A 19,973-nucleotide genomic window follows, 5' to 3' on the forward strand; every position below is an offset into this window, starting at 1 on the left:
CCACTGACATGCAAGCGTGTTCTTCCCACTCTGTAGACAGCACCATATGGTCTGGTGAAGCTCTCTGTATGTGTCAGCCGCTCACTTTTTCACTTGCTTGTCTTGCACACAAACAAGCAGCTGAGGTGCATAAGGGGAGAACTCTTAGAGAACCTTGGTTGCTTTTTACACTGGGGAGAAGAGATACTAAGGAGCCCTTTGCCCTGGGCGTGATGGTTATGTAGGATGAAGGAGGGATACTCCCTTAGGGCTATATTGAAGAGTACATTGGGCTCCCAATGGCCTATTTCATGGCAAGCAGGCTTCCATCCACACACTGGATTAGGAACTATGCAGATAAGCATGGTGTGTGTGTGTGTGTGTGTGTGTGTGTCACACACACCCCACCCAGGTAGGCCACATCATCTGTGTTGACTGTGCCAGAACATGTCAACTTAGTTTATTTCTACTTCTGATGTAACCTCTGTATGCCACACAGGAGGTTCAAGCAAATAACCTAAAATCCATCCTCAAAGGTAACTACTAAATGATTACCAATTCTATGTACTATGGCACTTGAGCAACTACTACGAAGAGTTATGGACAGATTTAAAAAGTAGACTTTTACCCACCCTGAAAGAAACTAATTCAAACAAAGTTCCAAAGACTTCATTTTTATCTAGAGAAAGATCAAACACCACAAGATTATAAGATTCAAATCAGTAAATCATGTTTTCATATACAAATTTCACTATTTAAACTTTAATGTGATAATTAACTGCAAGACAGCTTGTAGTATTACATTGTTAAAGGCACATTTCATTTTAATGCATAGTGTACCATTCTAAAATATCCTAATTTCTTTACAAAGTGCTTCAGCAGCCACATACAAGTATAGCAAAATATATTTACAATCTAAAGTTTAAAATCTTAATTTGCCTAAATATTTTAGAAATTAGTGCTTTCTTTCCGCGTAACTGTGTGAACATACATACCCTGCCTCTAATGTTTTTTTTAGAGATTCTTAGATTACAAACATTTCTGTACAAGATGTACTTACAAAAAAGTTATTCCTTTAGGATTTAAATTTGAAGCACCCATTTGGGACCCAGCTGTCTGTAGCTCTAGTTTTGAAGTAAAAAGGGCTAGCAGACTGTACCTCAGGTGTGTAGTGTTTAATTAGGATATAGTTATTTGAAGTGGAAAATAGCAAAACTCGCATCCTGAAAACATGCTAAAATAGCACATTTTAAAAAGAATTACAGGCTAGACATATTCATGATTTTTTTTTTTTTAGACTATCTTACCCACTGTCCCCTCATGGACAAGCTTACATGTACATTATTCTAGTGATCCCATTACACCTCGTATTTTTGCAGGTCTCTAAAAAAAATATCAATAGAGTCTTAATAGATATTTAGGCCAAATGATAGTAGCGGGGGGGGGGGGGGGGCTCATGTTGTAAAAGCAGCACCTTGGTGTTGCACTGTCTCCACTCAAATTCAACATGGTTATATGATTGCTATTTATCATTTATGGAACAAGATTCCGGAAAGAGAAGTAAGTCTGAATGACTTTAAACCTCATACAACAAATTACTGATCTTGTACTAGTTGGGTATATGAGGCTGATCACAGAAGCTAATTCTAATATGCTAAGGAAAATGGAATGTCATTTTCCACAAACAGACTTAAAATATTTTTACAGAATATTTGGAGATCTATATAGAAGTCTGTAAGGAGCACACACAGTATCTGGTCAAAGACATTAACTTTTGAGGTACAGCATAGTGTGAAGAGGCTTAAAATATACAAGTTTTATCAAAAATATTTATACATTCTCTTAAAACATATTGCTTTTACCCTTATTCTCAGTAATTGCCAATGAAGATTCTGGAATTCAGTGGCCTTCAAATGTATACAAGTATGTTTTTCCCCATTAAATCAGATTTAACAATACATTCACATAGCCACTGGACAAAATCTAAAGAAAGTGGTACAGTTTATATGCTTGAAACAAAAATATACTATAATTTCCAAATAAACATGTACACCGTGTGTATATGCTAAAAATCCTCATACTTTAAAGATGATATGGTAACACCAAATCAGCGAATGTAAGATGTATGCAATAGCTAAATACACTTCTTTGCTAAAAAATTTCTGGCCATGGAGTTAAGTGTAGAAAAGATACGACTTCAAGAGTACAGAACAGTGATTGCATTTAGGGGAAATGCATACACTAGAAGTATTCCTGGTTAAGACTGAAGAGACATTCTTATTCATTACATTCTTCATATCTGCTGGTTATTTATGAACAGTGTTTAAAGAAGTTAGAAGGCAATCATTGTTTGGCAAGTGACTTTGGTAAACTTTTCAGGACCGGTCCTCTCTCCTTCCTTCCCTCTTTTTTTTTTTAAATGGAAGCACTTATACTGTTTTCACATGAGTAAGGCTTTTAAACATTTCCCCTCTAATAAATATCATAGAAAGTTTACAAAACAAGGCATTCAGTTCTTAATCCTCATTATTTTTAAAACTCAAGTTAACAGTGTGCTTAACAGTCTTTAGGTCTACATATTTTTTGGAGATTATTATAATTTCTCTTTTGCCTTCTTCCATTAAAACCTGGGTAGATGGTTATCAGTCTAGCTCAATATGGTTGTTGTCCCGCTTCATAAGACAGGTATTTTGCAACGTTTTCTGCTGTAGAAGAGTAAAGATACAGTACAAGTACAAGTGTGCCCATAAGAGACATAGCCTGTACCCATCAATTCAGCTTAAAGAGCTGCAAAAAATTGCTTTCCAGTGCTCAAGATTTTTTTTTTAAAAAAAAAGATATACAAAGGAGGCCACACCTTAAGTGTATTAAAAACAGTACTTTAAAAAAATCTTCATATGATTTAAAAATCAGAAGCTACAGGCAGCACAGAGACCAATCCAAAGGCTGGTATTCTTCTCAGGGAGGATGTGGGAGAATGCTGTTCTCAGGAGCCACAGTCTGCTAGGATTTCACAGTGTCTAAGTTAGGATTAACACCAATCAGCAATGTAGTCAAAGTCTCTGAACATTTCCTGTTGATCTTCTGAAAGTATCTTAGGCTCCCGAGGTGGAGTGAGAATAGGTGCTTCTGAGGTAAATTCATCATCAAAATTGCTGACATCTTCTCTTCCTCTTATGGTCGGTACAAAAGGAGGCTTCACTTTCTTGGCAAGCAACGCGTTCCAATCAATCAGCTGTAAAAGAGAGCACCAGTTAAGTTTCCTTCTTTTGGCTGTTACTAGATTGCACCCACATTCTGGTTGACACTCACCCGGAAAAAGTGATGCTTTTTGACATCTTCAGCATCTTTCTCACCAGCACCGAGGCGTCGCTCTGGATTTCTCCTCAGAAGCTGAAAACAGTATCAAGAACTTAGACAATTAGCATATGTGAGAATAAAGTCCCTGTAATGATTTCCTGCATCAGTACTTTAATGCTATTCAGTATAACAGCTGAACATCAGTGAGAACTTGGGGAAAGCACTATATAAATATGAAGGATGAACCAGATCAGATTCCTACTTAGAAAACAAAATGGTTACTTTAAATTAGTTAATAAGGACTTATAAAGTAAACATGATCAGAGGGTGTGTATATCAGAAAAGTATATCAAAACAATAATTAAAATATTCAGACGTAATCCAGCCAAAATCCAAAAACACAAAGCAACCAAAATATCAGAAAAGGCACAGAATTACACAGTGCTCTCGATCTACCCTACAAGAGATTGCTAACAGTCCAACCGCAATCGCACAACAGTGGACCACTTATATTATCTCCCAAACAACCCCCACTCTTACTGAGCCAATACAAAAAAATACAGTTACTCCCAACTGTCTCATTTTATCAAAGGGGAGAAAAGAACTTGAGTTATATGTCTTCTATGAACCAAAAAGTAATCTTTCTTTCCAGTCTATTTAAAGTACCATGATCTCTGCTGCTGTTCCACTACAAAATGAAACTCCTCGCTATCTTTGTTTCCCCCCAAGGACATCTTTGGCCATTACCTTTTGTCAGTAGCATGTCGCTGGCCTTTTGTCACTGGCTCTGGCTGCACTTGCTCCCTATATAGTGGTGGTAACTTTCCCTGGTGCACCAATTTAAAAAAAAAAATCCCCCTGGCTCACAAGTGGTACTAGTCCTACTATTGAGTAAAAGCCGTACTTTCATTTGATACTTAATCAAATGGCACTCAGCCACCTTGAGTGCCATTATTTGGTAGAAAGGCGGGGTACAAGTGAAATAAACAGTTTTTTAAACTTTAAAGTACTAGTAAAATATGCACATTATAAATATAGTCTTACCCTTCGCATTATTGAGATAGCTTCTGTAGAAAGAAACCGAGGATATCTTACTTCATCATTTACAATACTGTCAAAAACCTCTTCTTCATCATCTCCTGGGAAGGGAGACTGGGGGGGGGGGAATCACAACTATGAATAATTTACATAAATTAAAATGTTAATATATTTTATTGGAAGACTTTTTCAAATTAAAGAAATAAGAAGCCAAAATATAGTGAGGCACTAACTTAGAAGGGTCCTGCATCCAGCAGCATTGTCCAAATGTAGATCTTTTCTTTACCCTTCATAGATGGATAAAGGAAATAGTTTTACATTTTGTAAAGCTTACCTCACCAACCAGCATTTCATAGATGAGCACACCAAGACCCCACCAGTCTACAGCTCTTGTATAGGATGTTTCTGTCAACACTTCTGGAGCAAGGAATTCTGGAGTGCCACAGAATGTACTTGTTCTGTCTCCAAATCCCATTCCTGCAATAATTACACAAATTCTAAAAACTAAACATGACTCTCTTTCACCTCCATGTTCTAGTAAACAGCTGATTTTGTTGGAGATTCTTAACACTGTAAGGTGACTATTTAAAACTAGAATAACATGAACAATTAATGATGTTATGACTTTAAATACAAAACACAATGTGACACTGTATATCTATGAACTCCCATTTCATCAACCCCATCAAAATTTCCTAAGTTGAATTAGGCTGGACAACTTTTTTTTTTCTTGACTAGGCCATGATTTCCAACATCATATGTGGTGCTCAGCTGGTTATTTACCACAGTTATCATGTGTTTATTTTTAACCTGAACTTGTAGAAAGATGAGAAATTTGAAATTAGTAACGCCTTTACCGAGATGAGTATGGACTTATTCAACACTGTCATATGAGAAAACAATAGACATTAAGTTTTGCCTCTAAAATGACCCAAATTAAGAAATACAACTTTCCAGATTTTTTTTAAACAGGTTTCGTTCTCAAGTACAATGCAATTGAGATATACATACAATACCCCTAAAAAAGCTAACAGTTTAATGCTATTTACATATGCTAGACAGATTTTTTTGCTAGCAGAACTTGGGGTACAATTCTATCTGGAGAGTTGCCATCCTCCAAAATTGGTGGCTGCCAACTATCCCATGCAAGGTGGCTGCAGCATGGCTTCAGGGAGGGAAGGCGCCTGGAGACCCGATAGGAAGCTGTGTAAAGCATGGTTCCCAGAAACCAAACAAGCCTATGGCCCTCTAGACAGTGTCTAGTGGCCATAGGATTGCTCCCTTATTCAGATAAGGGTGCGATGTGCATTCTGTGCCAAATTGTACAAAAGGGTAAGAACAAGCAGGTATTCAAGAATATCTTGATTGTGAGTATGAAAGTATTCCAATTGTGCACAAGAGGCACACAGGAACTTTGCCTTCTACACAGAGATTTGTAGTAGTTCTCATTTCTAAAATAATTTATTTTGGTTGGAAGTAGGAAGAATATGATTTTAAAAGTGGTGAAAAAATACAGCAGGCAAAGTTGTACTGAGTTCTACAACTTTGATTTTCTTTGTGGACATCGGGAACCATTTTGTACTCTGGTATTTACACTTAAAATGTATACACTATCAAGTGTGAAGAATGTTTGTATGTAACATTTGTCGTATATCACTCTAAATTATTTGGAAATGTGGCCCCAATCCCTCCTCAGTCTCTGCTTACAAGTATTTTAAAAATACAGGATGTGCCTCCAACTTTCCACATGATGGGCTGTGCATTATGTACTCTGTCATCCCTACCCAGGGATAAAACATAGCCATTCTTTGATACAATGAAACATTACAAACACAAAGGCCAGGATCTAAGGGAATGCTACCACTCCTGCACAGGAAGTAGAACTGTAAGGTAGAGGGGAGCGGTGTGTGTGTGTGTGTGTATGTATAAATCCAAGCCATTGTGTGGTACACTTAGCTGAAACCACTCAAGAAGCCATCATTTCCCTTCTCTCCAGAAATCCATAAAAGCACTCGCCAAGGGTGCCATAGCAACTACTCCTTCCTGCTCTGGTGATTGTCCCTTCTCTCCTCTCTCACTCAAATGAATAAGCTGATAAGATGAGGCTCAGGCATGCTTTAAAGTTTGTTGAGTAATTACCAAAAATTCTAAAGTATGGAGATGTAACATGTATCCAACGTGCATGTGTGTTCATTATTTATTCATTAAATTTATATCCCACCTTTCCACTCAAATTAGTGCTCAAGGTAGCTAATAATAATACAGATAACAAAGTTATAATTAAAACTATATATAAAAACAGCTTGGACTCCTGGGTCTGAGGTTGCGCTGCCTCCGACTCAGATCCAGGAATCCGAACTATCCTATGGCACCCCAGTTGTTGTCTAGGGGGCACAGGATTGTTCTCAGAGATGTTTTATTTATATGACAAAATACAATCATGCAGGGCAGGGCTGGATATTTCTCTCATCTCCTTTCAGGGGGTTCCTAGCACAAACCATCAGTGTAAAAGCATTAGCAGATAAAAAGCAAGCATTTTGAAATGGGAACAGTGCTTTTTAAAATCATTTAGGCCATCATTAGAAATGCAAAGGCACTACAGCTGGCAGGAAAGCCTTTCTTAAGCATACTCAATGGCCCAGTTCACACATAAGGGCAACCTATGGGTTGTTTAAACCATGGGTTGTCGGGCCTGTGAAGGAGAATGCTGTCTTCTGCCCACTTGCCACTTCTGCTTTGCACAGCTTTCTTGAACAGCTCAGACACTCCCCATTCTTGGGTCGTCTGATGTGACTTGAAAACCTGGAACTCTGGGCTGTTGAGGGAAAAACAACCCAGAGTTTGAATCCATGGTTTGTTGTTGAGTAAAAACTCTAGGTTGTTTGTCCCTCAACAATCCAGAGTTATGGGTTCGCATGTCGCATCAAACAACTCAGGAATGGGGTGTTACGAGATTGTCAATGAAACCGGATGCAAAGCGGAGTCATGCTGGGGGTTGCGGTCATGCGCTCGCTCGCTCACTCCTGCCTCATCAATTCATGGGTTAAACACCATGAATTGGTGTTATGAGTGAACCAGATCAATGTATTTTGCATCCTATGTAGGCGTAGGTGTTACTCCCACTGAATTCAAAGGAACTTAATCCTCTGTAAACATTCATAGGATTACAGTCTTCGTAGCACAGATGGAAGTTAGGAAGTTATAATTGAACTACAGAGGTCTTCACCGCTTTTTTTAACACAAAAATTCCCCCCTTTACTCATTTTTTAAAAAAAATTAAAACCTTTTTGAGCCATTCTGAGAGTCCTAAATGAACCTCGCATGCCAAAACTCTGGTTTGTTATTAGACTTGAATAAGAAATAAACCTCACAGTATAGCTTTTCCAAATCCTTTTGACAGAAAATTTCAACGATCTAGCTCAAAAACTGCATCTGAGTAGACTCTAGCTAGCCTATGAAAACTCATGCCACAAAGTTTCAGGGTGCAATCCTATGCATGTTTAGACAGAAAAAGTCCTACAACCCCCAGCATGCCCCAGCCAGTCATGTTGTAGGATTTTTTTTCCTGTCTAAACATGCATAGTATTGTGCCCTAAGTCTTTAAGGTGCCAAAGGACTCAGACTTCTTAAAAGACTTGTAATTTTTTCTTACTTTTGCAATAAAACCTTTTTCAACAGGATATTAAAATAGGCCCTTTACTGGCCACAATCCACACTTCGATCACATTCTGGATTTTGTACCAGAAAATATAAACACACTTTAATATTTGAGCTTTTACTAATAAAAAAAATATGGAGGGAGATCAGCCTTAAAAATTAGAAAGGAAAAAAAGACAGATTGCTTACCTATAACTCCAGTTCAAGTGGTCATCTGTGCAGCCCCACATATGGGTTCTGAGTCTATATAGAGCAAGGTTCAGAAATGTTTCAGCACATAACTCTAGAAGGCTCTGAATGTTGCTCTGAGCAGGCACATAACCCGTACATGGGATTGCACAGAGACCACAAAGGAGAACTAGTAAAATATTGTTTCATGTGTTCTTAAATATAGCTTTAGTAAGTAACTTCAGTGTGACAAAACTGATACCAATTTTGCTGGCTAGTAGGAAAAAACGGGCTGGCTACAAAGTCGAGACCATTCCTTCTCTCTCACATGGGACAAAATCAGTGACCAGAGATTTCATGGCTAGAGCTTCCCCTTCAGCTCTTCAGCATTCACTGGGAATCCTGAGGCTTGGCACGGAGTTGCTTTATGAAAATGCCTAACCCTCACCACCTTCCCTCACACAGCAACATACAGAACAGAAGGAAGAGGCTGTAATCTACAATCACTGTGCAACACTCCCAGAGTCAGTCTGGTGGGAAGGGCAGGTGGAAAGGGGGTGGGAGTGGAGAGGGCTACTGCTTATCTGAGGCAGTAATTGATAAGGGTAAACTGCAGATGTCTACCATTTCCATAAAAGACTACTATTATAAGCCATGGAGAACTACTTTTGAAAAAGCTTACCCTCCTTGCAGAGACCAAAGTCAGCTATTTTCACAAAACCTTCTGTATCCAGCAACAAATTGTCTAGCTTTAAATCTCTACAAAAAGAAATTAAAAATAACTCGTTATGGTTGCAGTTTGAGCCAAGCTTTTCCTGCTAGCAAAGAAAAAGTAAACATTTTATATTAATCTGAACAACCATAGTACATAAGCCAATCAAATGTAGGTAACAGAATGTGAAACAAAACAGAAAACCAAATCTTACGAATACTTACCTATAAACTATCTTGTGCTCATGTAAATACTGCAGTCCAAGAACTACACATGCAGCATAAAATCTGTTTAGAGAGAAATGCAATGTGTCACTTCTAATCTGTTTCAATTTTTTCTTTATACTTCTGCAAAGGAGAACTGCTGAATGGAATAACCTCAGATAAAAGTTATAATAGTACCAGAAAAGTCTCTCTTCCTGTTACTTCCTTTTGAATATGAATGTGTCGCTTTGAAGTAAAACAAAGAAAAGAAAGAAACCACAGCTCATCAGCAGAGCACATGCTTTGCATGCAGAAGATCCCCAGTTCAATCTTTATATGTCCAGTTACAAGGACCAGGAAACAGGAAGTGGGAACAACATTTTCTGCCTGTCACACTGGACAGGCCCTGCTGGCAGAGTAGATAATACTGGGCTAGATGGCCAAATAGTCTGACCAGCTAGAAGGTAGCATCTTATGTTCTCCAAAACTAGGATACTGGCATCCCTATCCCACGTGTCTACCTGGTTGCTATACATGCACAAAAACAGCATGTACCGATACATCTACAGCAGCTTTCATAATGAGGCTGGTGTGTGTGTTAGGATGCCGCCTGTCAGTTGAAACGCAGTGACAGTTACAGCCAGTGACTAACTGTTTCAGTCAGACAATGATCCATTCTAAGGTTTTCCTGGCTTTCTCTGCCTCTACACAAACTCCACCAGCATTAGGCAACTGTGTGCAGCTGCTGCATTCTATGTAGCACAGACTTTGACAAATTATAAGCTGGTTGGTGGTGCCTGGCCAATGCCACAAGCTTAAACATCATGTTGGTGCAGCTATACAGAAGGAAATTCCCTCCTCCCATGCAGTTAAAGAGTGTCTTATAGTAATCCAAGTTAGGGCTAACTACAGTTTCCCTAAAGCCAAGTTATGAAAGATGAGATTTCTCCCAATCTAACTGCAGTTAGTAGGAAACCAGTGTTTTGTCATCACTGGCCCTTACAGAGTGTTCTCTCATAAAGTGCGCATCAAAATCAATCCATTTACATTGCAGCTGGTAAGTATCCATTTAGTTCATATCAGTGTTCGATACTTACACTGCTCTTGGTTCAGAAAAGACATCAGTGTGTATATGCATCATGAGATCCCCGCCAGCAGCATACTCCATTACAAAGCACACATGATCTTTGGTTTGAAAACAGGCAAAGAGGTTCACCAGAAAGGGATGCCTTACGCTGTTCACAGTTTCAAAAATTCGCTTTTCACACATGAGGCTGAAAGCAGAAATGTTTTAGAAGAAATTATAATGTGGCCTAAACTACTTTATCTTCAGTACACTAGAGCAACAGCTCCAAGAAAAAAAGAGCCCAGCAATAATGTTTCAAATCAATTTTGAACTACAGTAGGTCTATACATGGTTTTGAACCACCCCAGAAACAAATTATAATTATTCTTTTAACACCCTTCGACAAAAATTCCCAGGTGGTTTACATAATTAAATACAAAAAACCTAAAAATCGAAATAATATAAATTCAACTAATTTAAAACATTGGCCCCGATCCGTGTGTGTGTGCACATAGCAGCTGTGGTTGAGCATGCGGAGGCTCTTTCAAAAAAGCAGTAATTGTTCCTGTAAGTCATTTGGCAAGAAGGCGGAGTCAGGGGTGGATCTAAATCCAGCAGCTAGTTCCCTGTCCCAAACAGCTAATTAGCTGCCTTTTAAAGAGGGCAGTCAGGACTTCCTTGGTAATATGTTGTAACTACAACGAAGCTATCCTGAGGTCTTGGAAGGGTGAGATACAAATATTATATAATGTCTTTAAAAAAGATACACCAGCTTAACAATGAACTGCAAACAACTTTTAACATACATATGTGCACATATTTGCATACATAAATACAGAGAAAAACAGGTAAACAGTCATAACTCAATGACAGACTAGGCATCATTTCCTGTTGACACAAGGGCAGCATACTCTACACTGTCATCCTACATTTACTTGTAACTCAGTTCTATTACATATGCTTCCAAGTATGTATGTTTGCTTAAGGGTCAGGGTTTCAAGTTCTGACATTCACAGCAACCCATGAGCAAGATACAAAGAACCACAATTACTTTCACATGCAAAGGAGGTGAATAGCAGCACGCAGCACCCATGTCCAATACACAACACATAGAAAACTACTTTTGAAACCACGGGGAGTTTTAAAAGCAAGCTTGCAATGTGTTATGGTAGTCTGTTTTCTGAAGGAAGAAAAAGTTAAAAAAGCCTACTTGGTAAACAGAAGCCCTTGGCCCCACCCAAAGTATTACTTTGCACCTTTGCTGTTTAGTTTTAGGCACATTCAGATTTAATTACTTCTGTCCTTCATACTGACCTGTCCACCTCATCACGAGCAACAATGTCTCCTTTCTTTAAGGCTTTAATAGCAAACATTTCATTTGTATTTTTATACTCTGCCAACAGGACCTGAAACACAAGGCATAATTCAATTAGTATGTTTTTCATTGTATTTACATCAAAACGCAGGACTGGATCCAAATGTAGTCATATTTAGAGTAGGCCCACTGAAATCAATGGGACTTACACTGGTCATGATTGGAGTAAGTCTCATTGAGTTCAATGGGTCTATTCTAAATGTGACTAAATCTGGATACAGCCCTTACTGTTTTGTGACTACTTTAAAAATGTTTTAAAGCTGCTACAGATTGACAAGTAACTGAGCATATAAGAAAAACCTGAGTCCTCCAATGCAGCATACTGTTGCAAAAGGAAGTGGGCTAATGGGAAGGAAGAAAAATATGTTGAAAGAGACAAAACTATAATATTAGCTGTCAAACATACCTTTCCAAAGTGTCCTCTACCTAGTACAGCACAACATCGGAAGTCTTGTAAACTAAACTGAAATCTCTGTTGTATTCTGAAATACAGCAAATTGAGAAATGAGAATGTGAAATTTCTAGTCAGTACTGAGTTAAGGTGATATACCATTTTAACATTAAAGAGGGCTTACCTTCTATCTTCAGGCTCCCGTATTGTATACTCTATATCAGAGTTTGAAATCTGAGTCTCAGAAATAATTTCCGGCTGAAGTTTGGGGACAAAATTATTTCTGTCATTTTCAAAATCAAATGTTTCTGTATCCTGTGAAATGTGTAGAAGAAAAAAAATCTGAAGATTTAAAAAAATGAAAGTTGCTAGAAACTGGAGAAGTGCACTCCATCTAGAAGAATAATGCTACAATAGGAGATCTTCAAACTCTGAGGAACTATCCAATACTGCCAGGGCACCTCCGCTAGTTCATCGCTAGCCATGGGACCTACCAACAGGAATTAGTGCTCCTGAGAGCAACCGCAGAAGTGCTTGTCTCCAGAATGGGACAGCTTAATGGAGCTCCCTTCTGCCTGCTCCACTGACCTGCCCCATTCCGGAAACAAGTGTTTCTGCTCTTTCCAGTTGCTTTATAAAGTCTAGTTTTCCACTGTACTAGCAAAGCATCCCGCTACATGTGCAGCATTGGATAATGCCCTAGGATCGTGGAATTTAGAATCTCAGGTTGAATAAAATACCTTGTAGAAGAGCCTGAGCTTAAGAGTTTTCTATAAAAAAATTTTTTGGCTGCACTTCTTGCATGGCTTGTGATAAGACATACAAAATTAATATACAAGAACCTGATCCAGAAGCTAGTTTAAGGCATCTAAAAAAACAAAGAAAGATAGCCATGTGTCTAGGTATGTGCTCAACTGTAGTTTAAGGCAGTCTATGTAAGTTATTATCCAGCACGCAACTTTACATATATCCATATGATAGTCACATCAATAAAATGGAACAAAAAGTGTGAATTCTTTTCCCATGTATGAATGTTTCCTTGTTTGGCCATCTGGAGGCAATTCTTACTAGCCATTGGCTAGCTGGTATGTGGCTCTTTACCAGCCCGTTTTAAGACCACACACATCTTCAGGTGCTTTAGGAGGGCTATAAAATTGTTATTAGGAGACTAGATTGCCTTTCGCAATATCTACACAACTACCCCACGTCACATGCCAAGACCTCTGGGGACTCTTTTCAGAATCCACTCTTTAAGGGAGGAAATCAGCGGGTCTGAGCCTTCTCAGTGCTGGCCCAAATGCTTTGGAATGTTGTTCCAGTGTCCATCCCTACTTGTTTTCAGAAACCTTCACAAAGTCTTTGGCAGGCTTTTCAGAACCTATAAGATTATTGATAATTACACTTGCTGCTGGTGTCTTTTTTAACTGTCTGGTTGTTTTTAAACTGTTTTACCACGATGCGAATTATAGTTATATTTTATAAGGTATATAAGGCAATATTCATCTCTTTAAACAGCTAAATAAGTTATGGTTAAAACTCAGTTGATGCTTTAGTGCTGACTAGGTTGAGTGAAAATACTCTGAAACATTAAGGTTAGGATCCCAAAATCCATTCAATTAGTTCTATGCAACCCAGAATGTTTTGGACTTGTGTTTCTTAACAGCAGCCTTCCCCCATGCCACATCACAAAAGACTTTTGAAATTGGGAGAAGTTGCAAAAGTACTCTTCATGATATCTCATGGAGGGAGGGGATCTACTGGTCAAAAGACAAGAAATCAAAAACTTCCCTAGTTAAATTCAAACCTCAAGGAGTTTTTTGAATGGATCACATCAAATGCTATTCTTTTCTTTTTAAAGCATGGTGTGAAATGGTCAGTTCTGCAGTCAGTTAAAGGAAAAACTGTATTTCATGACCAGATTCCACAAACACTATAATTATTACATCCCTTGGTTGAGAAAATTACACATAGAAAATCTCATCAACAGAGTGCTTTGTATAACAACGCATCGAAGATACAATCTTTAAGAACATACGCTATTTAGAGGCAACATTTTTCAAAAGCCTAAGACACAGTAAGTTGTGAAATTGTTTTAAATCTGTATTAGAACTCTTGCCTGGGTGGGTATAGATGGAGGCTTCAGGTCAGGTGACGGTTCGCTTATTTCTCCAAGAGAGGATGCACGTGGTGGAGTATGTGGGGATTCATGTTCAAGTTCAAATACCAATTTGGCTACAGGGGAGTCACTTGAAAGAAAGAAAGCAATTCACTTGGTGAGCATGGTGACAATTTTGGAGAACATAAAAATATCCTTAACGCTAGTTTACAAATTTCAGTTTAGCAAGGATTAAATAAGTGTGTGTCTCCTTTTACATTAATGTTATGGTGAAACTCTGGTAATGTGCAAACTTTGCTTATACATCTCAGCCATTTACCTAGTTGGTGACCCTAATTCAGGAATGTGACTATCAACAACTGGCACTGTAGCAGGCACAGAAGCTTGAGGGCTGAAGGTACCAGTATGATTTACTGTAGGAATAGCTCTTCTCACTAGCCTTCCCCAAGTGGCTATATTAATATTCATTTGAGGAGCTCTGAGAAATGTTTTGCCTGTGGATAAAGAAAACAGATCACAAGTAATCTTTTTACTTATCACCAAAAGCTATAATTAAATGATAATTCATATTAATTACTTTATTATTTGTGATGAACAAACTGAACATGTCATATCTCATATTTTCATAACTATTCTTTTTTAAAAAAAGATTTCACTGTTTAGAGCCCTATCTACAAACACTAAACAAAAATTGTATATGAAATTTTGACATTTAGCATTAACTTGCTGTTCAGTTATTTTATAACACAATGCTGAATCCATAAAATCCTGTTACCTTGTTGCTTGGAGAAAATTTTCTTTTGTCTTTGAAGTTTTGGTCTTCTTTCAATAACAGGATTAAAAAATGTAACCTGGAATTCAGACAAGAGATACATTAAGTTTCAAAACAGTGAATTTTGGAAATTATTCACACCCTGTTAATAATGTTCTAAAAATTATTTGCACTTACCTCTGCAAATAGAGTACCCTGGGGTTCAAGATAGAGACACATTCCATGTCGCTGGTTATCTAAGAAGTCTTCTAGCCTCAAAAATTTCACTGCACACAGAGATCTCCAATCACGCCAATAAACAGAAATTTCTAATTCACGTGACTGAAGGAAGAAATAAGCAAATATTAAAAGTGGGTAGTTGCTACATTCCTAAAGACTCAATTGGAAATGGGTAGTATCCAAAGCTGCTGTGCACCAGCTGAACCCACCACTACTGGCTAGTACTTCCTAAAACAACTGGCAATGAACTGAAATGCTCATTTCCCAACCCTGTCCCATTCCAGAAATGAGCATTTTGGCTCATTTCAAGGGTTGCTCTAGAAATCAAGTCCACATGATTAACTTATTTCATACATTACTGGATTGGCTTGGAAGCTGCCGGTAATGTACGAACTGATCTGGATCCTCTTTCTTTCCATTTAGCTCATTATTCATAGTTAAGATGAAAAAGGCTTTATTCACTTTATGCTCAGAAAACTCTAATCTACAGAGGTTTTTACAGGGCCTTTTGCAAGTACAAAGATTATGTTCCTTGGCTATTTAAAACAGCTGCTATAAAAACCACACACACACATACAGATTCAGTAACATTTACTTTAAAGCAACCCATTTTTATTAAAGATGAGTCATAAAAGTACATGGTTTTACAAGGTAAACTACTGCTTTACAGAACCACCTGCAGCAGCCTCCCTACAGGTAGAACAAACACCACAAAAAGTTTAATCCTTGAAGGACGGAGCAATTTATTATCTGCAGTTTTAATGGTAGATAGAAGTAAACTAGTATGTGTGAATCTCAACAGTTTATCTTATAACACAAATAAAATGATAAAATATATATTTTATTTTAAAAAGATATATTTTTATATCAAAGAGACACATAGACAGGCAACACTTCCATTTCAAATCACAAATACAAACCAGCTTTCCATTTTCCCCTCCATAGTTTCCCATCCCATCACTAGGTCACATTGTGTAGGGCCCACAGCTATTTCCCATGATCACATTGTAAGTGGAGATGGACGACAATCTAATTCACACTGTTTCTGTGTGTGGAGGGAGCTGACCTGCACATGTGAACTGGCTGAAAGACCTTCTCCATACAAGGTATGCATTCCAGAGAAAGTTAAAAAATTAAGGGCGCAATCCTACGGTCACTAGACAGCAGCTAGACAGCCATGGGATTTTTCAGTTTTCGAGAACCAACCCCAGAGCCTGTGCTCCAAAGTCAGCTCCCAGAAAACCCACCTCCCTGCCCCTGCCACCTCATAAGAGGCGCAGATCATCCCAGGCTCCGCGCTCATAAAAGCAGCGCAGAGCAGGGGGAAAAGGTGCAGTCCCAGGGCAGGGAGAGGACAGTGGAAGTGTCATTACGATGCTTCCTATGTGCCGGCCAGCCAGCTGGCCCCCCACCCCAAAGCACTGATCCCCTCCATGCACCGCCCACCCTGCATTGGATAGGTGGTCGCCTCCAAGTTCGGAGGTGCCTGCCTATCCCCACTGGATTGCTCCCTAAATCAATGGGACTTCAGTGTTTAAATTCCAATAATTTCAAAGGAAATTAAGTCTATTTCTCTTGCCCTGAACTGAACACCACATGCATGCTCTTGGAGTAGAGATTTTAGTTTCAATCTCCTTTGAGATAAAAGTATTAGTGGGAATATTAACCTTGAATCACTTCACACTGTTACAAAATAAATCAAATTTATTAACAAGCCCTATTTCAGATTATAATTTTCTGGAATAATAAGGTATATATTTAACTTTGCAAGAATTCTTGTGCATTGGTCAAGTATCATTCATTTCACTGTCTCATACAAACCAACAGGAAGACTATGGAAATAGCAAATTAGGGAGGTTGTTTGTTTTAAGAATATTTGCTTGACAAGATATGAAACTTTATTTTCTAGCTCTTAGAGCTAGATCTTTCAGTCTCGATTTCAGAAGGCCTGTTTCATCCATTTATCTAACAGAAGGAAATGTTTTCTATTGCCATGTATTTGAGCACACTCCATTCATTAACTCAGTGTAGACACATTGCAAAGTTTTTTGGTGAAATTCTGCCAAACATATGATCTGCATTTTGCAACACTTCCACTTCAGTCCAAGAACGGCCTTAACGTTATCCACTTGCTTAATTTTTCAAAATTTGTAGTATTCTAGTTTTAACTAGAGCGTCACCTCAATCCTATGCATGTTTACTCAGAAGTAACTTCCACTGTGTTCAATGGAACTTACTTCCAGATAAGCGTAGACAGAATTGCAGCCTATGTTATACAGTGAGAGGTGAAACTTCTTTCCCATGAGGCCTACATTCATTTTTAACATAAGGTCACAAAAATTGATACTGATAAAGGGCAATAAACCACCGACAGAGGGGATTTCATTACAAAAAAAAAAAAGACCGCACTGACTTAGGATCCTAAAAGGTGTTTTTTGTGAGAGTGGAATGCACTTCTATTCATGCAAGTGCCCACCCCCCTTTCTCACTTATTCCCCCAGCAACACATGCCATCCCATTTCAGAGGAACCCTCAATCCTTTGGAGCAGATTTTCAGGGGGCACAGGGGGATGCAGAAAGAAAGCAAAGGCAAGAAAGCTTTATTATGTGAACAGAAATCATTCCATTCAGGAAACGAAGATAGGATCCAAGCCAGGATCTCTCTTTGTATATAGTCATGTAAAAGCAAGTTATCAAGTTGGCAAACACTGTTAACACAATAAGGTGGTCCTTACTCTGTCTAGCTCCAGTGTAAATTTCTGATCCCATGACTGATTGGAAATAGGCTTCCAGCTAGTTTGATCAACCACGGTATTGTCCAACTTCAAAACAGCACAGATTTCATCTGTAAGTAAATCACACAAACTCAGCTTAAAACTTTAAGAGGATTTTCCAGGAATAACAACAACAAAAAGCCCTGGCGAGGGCAGATTACATGAATGTAGTGACACCCCAGTCCACACAGTATGAGCTACAAGAATCGATGGCCACTGTTAATTTGATGGTTATTTAAAAACTGTTGATTAACATCTTCGTTCACCTTGTCCTTGTTTAATAGCAATTAGTAGTGGTGGTAAGCTTTGGAATGGTTCCCCCTCCCCACAAAAAAATCTAGGTCCCCCAGTTAGAAATTTTCAAACCCATGTTGAGCACAGCCCAGCTCCCCCTCCCAGGTCTGGGTCCTGCTCATAATGGACTGCACTGCAGCACTGGCATCATCCCTCCCTGCTGCAGCTTCAGCCTCCTCCCCCACCCCTTTCCTCTCAAACGTACCTGGCAGAGATGATGGAAGGCTGACACGGGGCCTCCATTATGCCCTATAATGTTGTTGCAGCAGTGTTATAAGTGCTAGGACCCTGCGATACAGTTTCCCAGGTCCTGAGGCAATGCTGTATTCTAGGACTCAAGTGCCAGCATTCCTTATCACTAGAACCACCGTCCCCCTCTTGCCACAACCAGATAGTTTGGACAAGAAAGGGATGGGGGCAGTAGTGGGCTTGAGGGAGAGCCACTCAGATCTTTTGCACTTCTAATTATGTCAGTCATTGAGAGTTTGACATGGCACAAACTCTGGAATCAGCTTGGAAATAATACAATTCATTTTTTGGTTTGTTATTTTTAAAAATTCACTTTTAATCAAGTGCACCATTAATTGCAATATCCCAAACACTAATTTCCAACTCCCTTTACACCTCTTACTACTGTTGCTGATTATTTGAAATACTTTTCAAACAGATTAATAACTGCAAAATTCATAGCTCTATACTGGAAAAAGTGACTTGCTCAAGTTCTCAGCCCGAATGATCTCATGTGCTCGAGTATACCCATGATAAAAAGGCACTACTATTAAACAAATTTTCAATATTTATTTGTACTAAGAGGTTGCATAAGAGTCTGAAGATTTTTTTTAAAAAGTAAAAGATACTAAACTGGACAAATCATCTGTTTTCAGGAGGTTTCGGCTACTCCCACTTTTACTTTTGCTTGTTCTGCTCATGAAAGATGATCTGGCTTCACTTGGACTCCATCCAGGTAATGTAATGGATGTGGCTTTTGATCGACCAGGGACATTCTCCAGAATGTCTTGGCAACCCATGAGTCTAACTTCCAAAGTACCTAAAATGAGATCAGATTGCCTCGACTCATGTTCTTAGCAAAGCATCAACTTCAGCAAATACAAATAGCTCACGAATGGTAACAGCACCAATAGCTCATGAACTTGAGATAGTATAAAAGCTCTTACCTTTACAAGCCTTATCTTTTTTTTAACTAGAGACAAAGTCTATAGATATCTGCTTTAAATACTATTTAAAAAGAGTATTTTAAAAAGATACTTACAGAACTGGTAGGAAACCCTGACCAAGTGTGGTCCCTGGCATACATACACACATTTTACAACGCTATTCATGCCTTTCAAATTATACATTTGTTTCTTTTACACATTAAGTTTTCAACACATACAGTAAAATGAAAGGAAATCAACTTATATCATTCTTACTTTACATATTCTAGGTCTACAAACATTGCAATAATGGCAGTATGTGATCCTATATATCCTCTATACACACACACACACACACACACACACACACACACACTCTCATTCTGTTATAAGTTCAGTTTAAAAACTAAAGTCATTTTGGGAAACACAAGCTAACAGCTGTGCTAGTGCTTCTAATTTGGTTGTTTATTAAATAATTTAGTAAACAACGTATTAGGAATGGAGTTTTTATTCAACACCTGTTTCAAGTTAGTAAGTAAAATCTGCAGGGATATATTTAAGATCTTCATTAAGCATATGAGATATCTTGGAATTTATTTTCTTTATGGAGTGCTGCAATTACAGACACACACACAGACTGTCAAGAGGAACTGCTGGACTATACAACTTCAACTTTCATAACCCCTGTGCAGACATTTATTCTTGAGGAATACCAACTCTTAATTTCTTATGTTTAATTACTTTAATCTAGAAAA

At 38.4% G+C, this 19,973-nt stretch overlaps 1 protein-coding gene across 2 annotated transcripts in view; it reads right to left on the reverse strand.

Annotated features, from left to right (window-relative positions):
* Positions 1-1,432: 1,432 nt before the first annotated feature.
* The window catches only part of PKN2 (protein kinase N2), a 56,499-nt gene continuing 37,958 nt past the window's right edge, over positions 1,433-19,973 (reverse strand). Inside the window, exons 7-22 of one of the 2 annotated variants that reach the window (XM_084851985.1) lie at positions 18,927-19,112; positions 17,732-17,841; positions 14,955-15,098; positions 14,781-14,856; positions 14,325-14,499; positions 14,006-14,135; positions 12,074-12,204; positions 11,905-11,980; positions 11,438-11,529; positions 10,155-10,331; positions 9,079-9,141; positions 8,825-8,901; positions 4,652-4,794; positions 4,324-4,431; positions 3,292-3,372; positions 1,433-3,214 (exon numbers count right to left, since the gene is read on the reverse strand). In XM_084851985.1, the coding sequence (XP_084708111.1) occupies positions 3,011-3,214; positions 3,292-3,372; positions 4,324-4,431; positions 4,652-4,794; positions 8,825-8,901; positions 9,079-9,141; positions 10,155-10,331; positions 11,438-11,529; positions 11,905-11,980; positions 12,074-12,204; positions 14,006-14,135; positions 14,325-14,499; positions 14,781-14,856; positions 14,955-15,098; positions 17,732-17,841; positions 18,927-19,112 (1,973 nt within the window). In that variant the 3' untranslated portion in view covers positions 1,433-3,010. Of the gene's footprint in view, positions 3,215-3,291; positions 3,373-4,323; positions 4,432-4,651; positions 4,795-8,824; positions 8,902-9,078; positions 9,142-10,154; positions 10,332-11,437; positions 11,530-11,904; positions 11,981-12,073; positions 12,232-14,005; positions 14,136-14,324; positions 14,500-14,780; positions 14,857-14,954; positions 15,099-17,731; positions 17,842-18,926; positions 19,113-19,973 lie in introns of both variants that reach the window. The other variant, XM_084851984.1, reaches the window with a different exon arrangement.

This window comes from Heloderma suspectum, chromosome 4 (assembly GCF_057233095.1).
Source record: "Heloderma suspectum isolate Gila_16-S chromosome 4, 16-S_ref, whole genome shotgun sequence".
NCBI lineage: Eukaryota > Metazoa > Chordata > Lepidosauria > Squamata > Helodermatidae > Heloderma > Heloderma suspectum.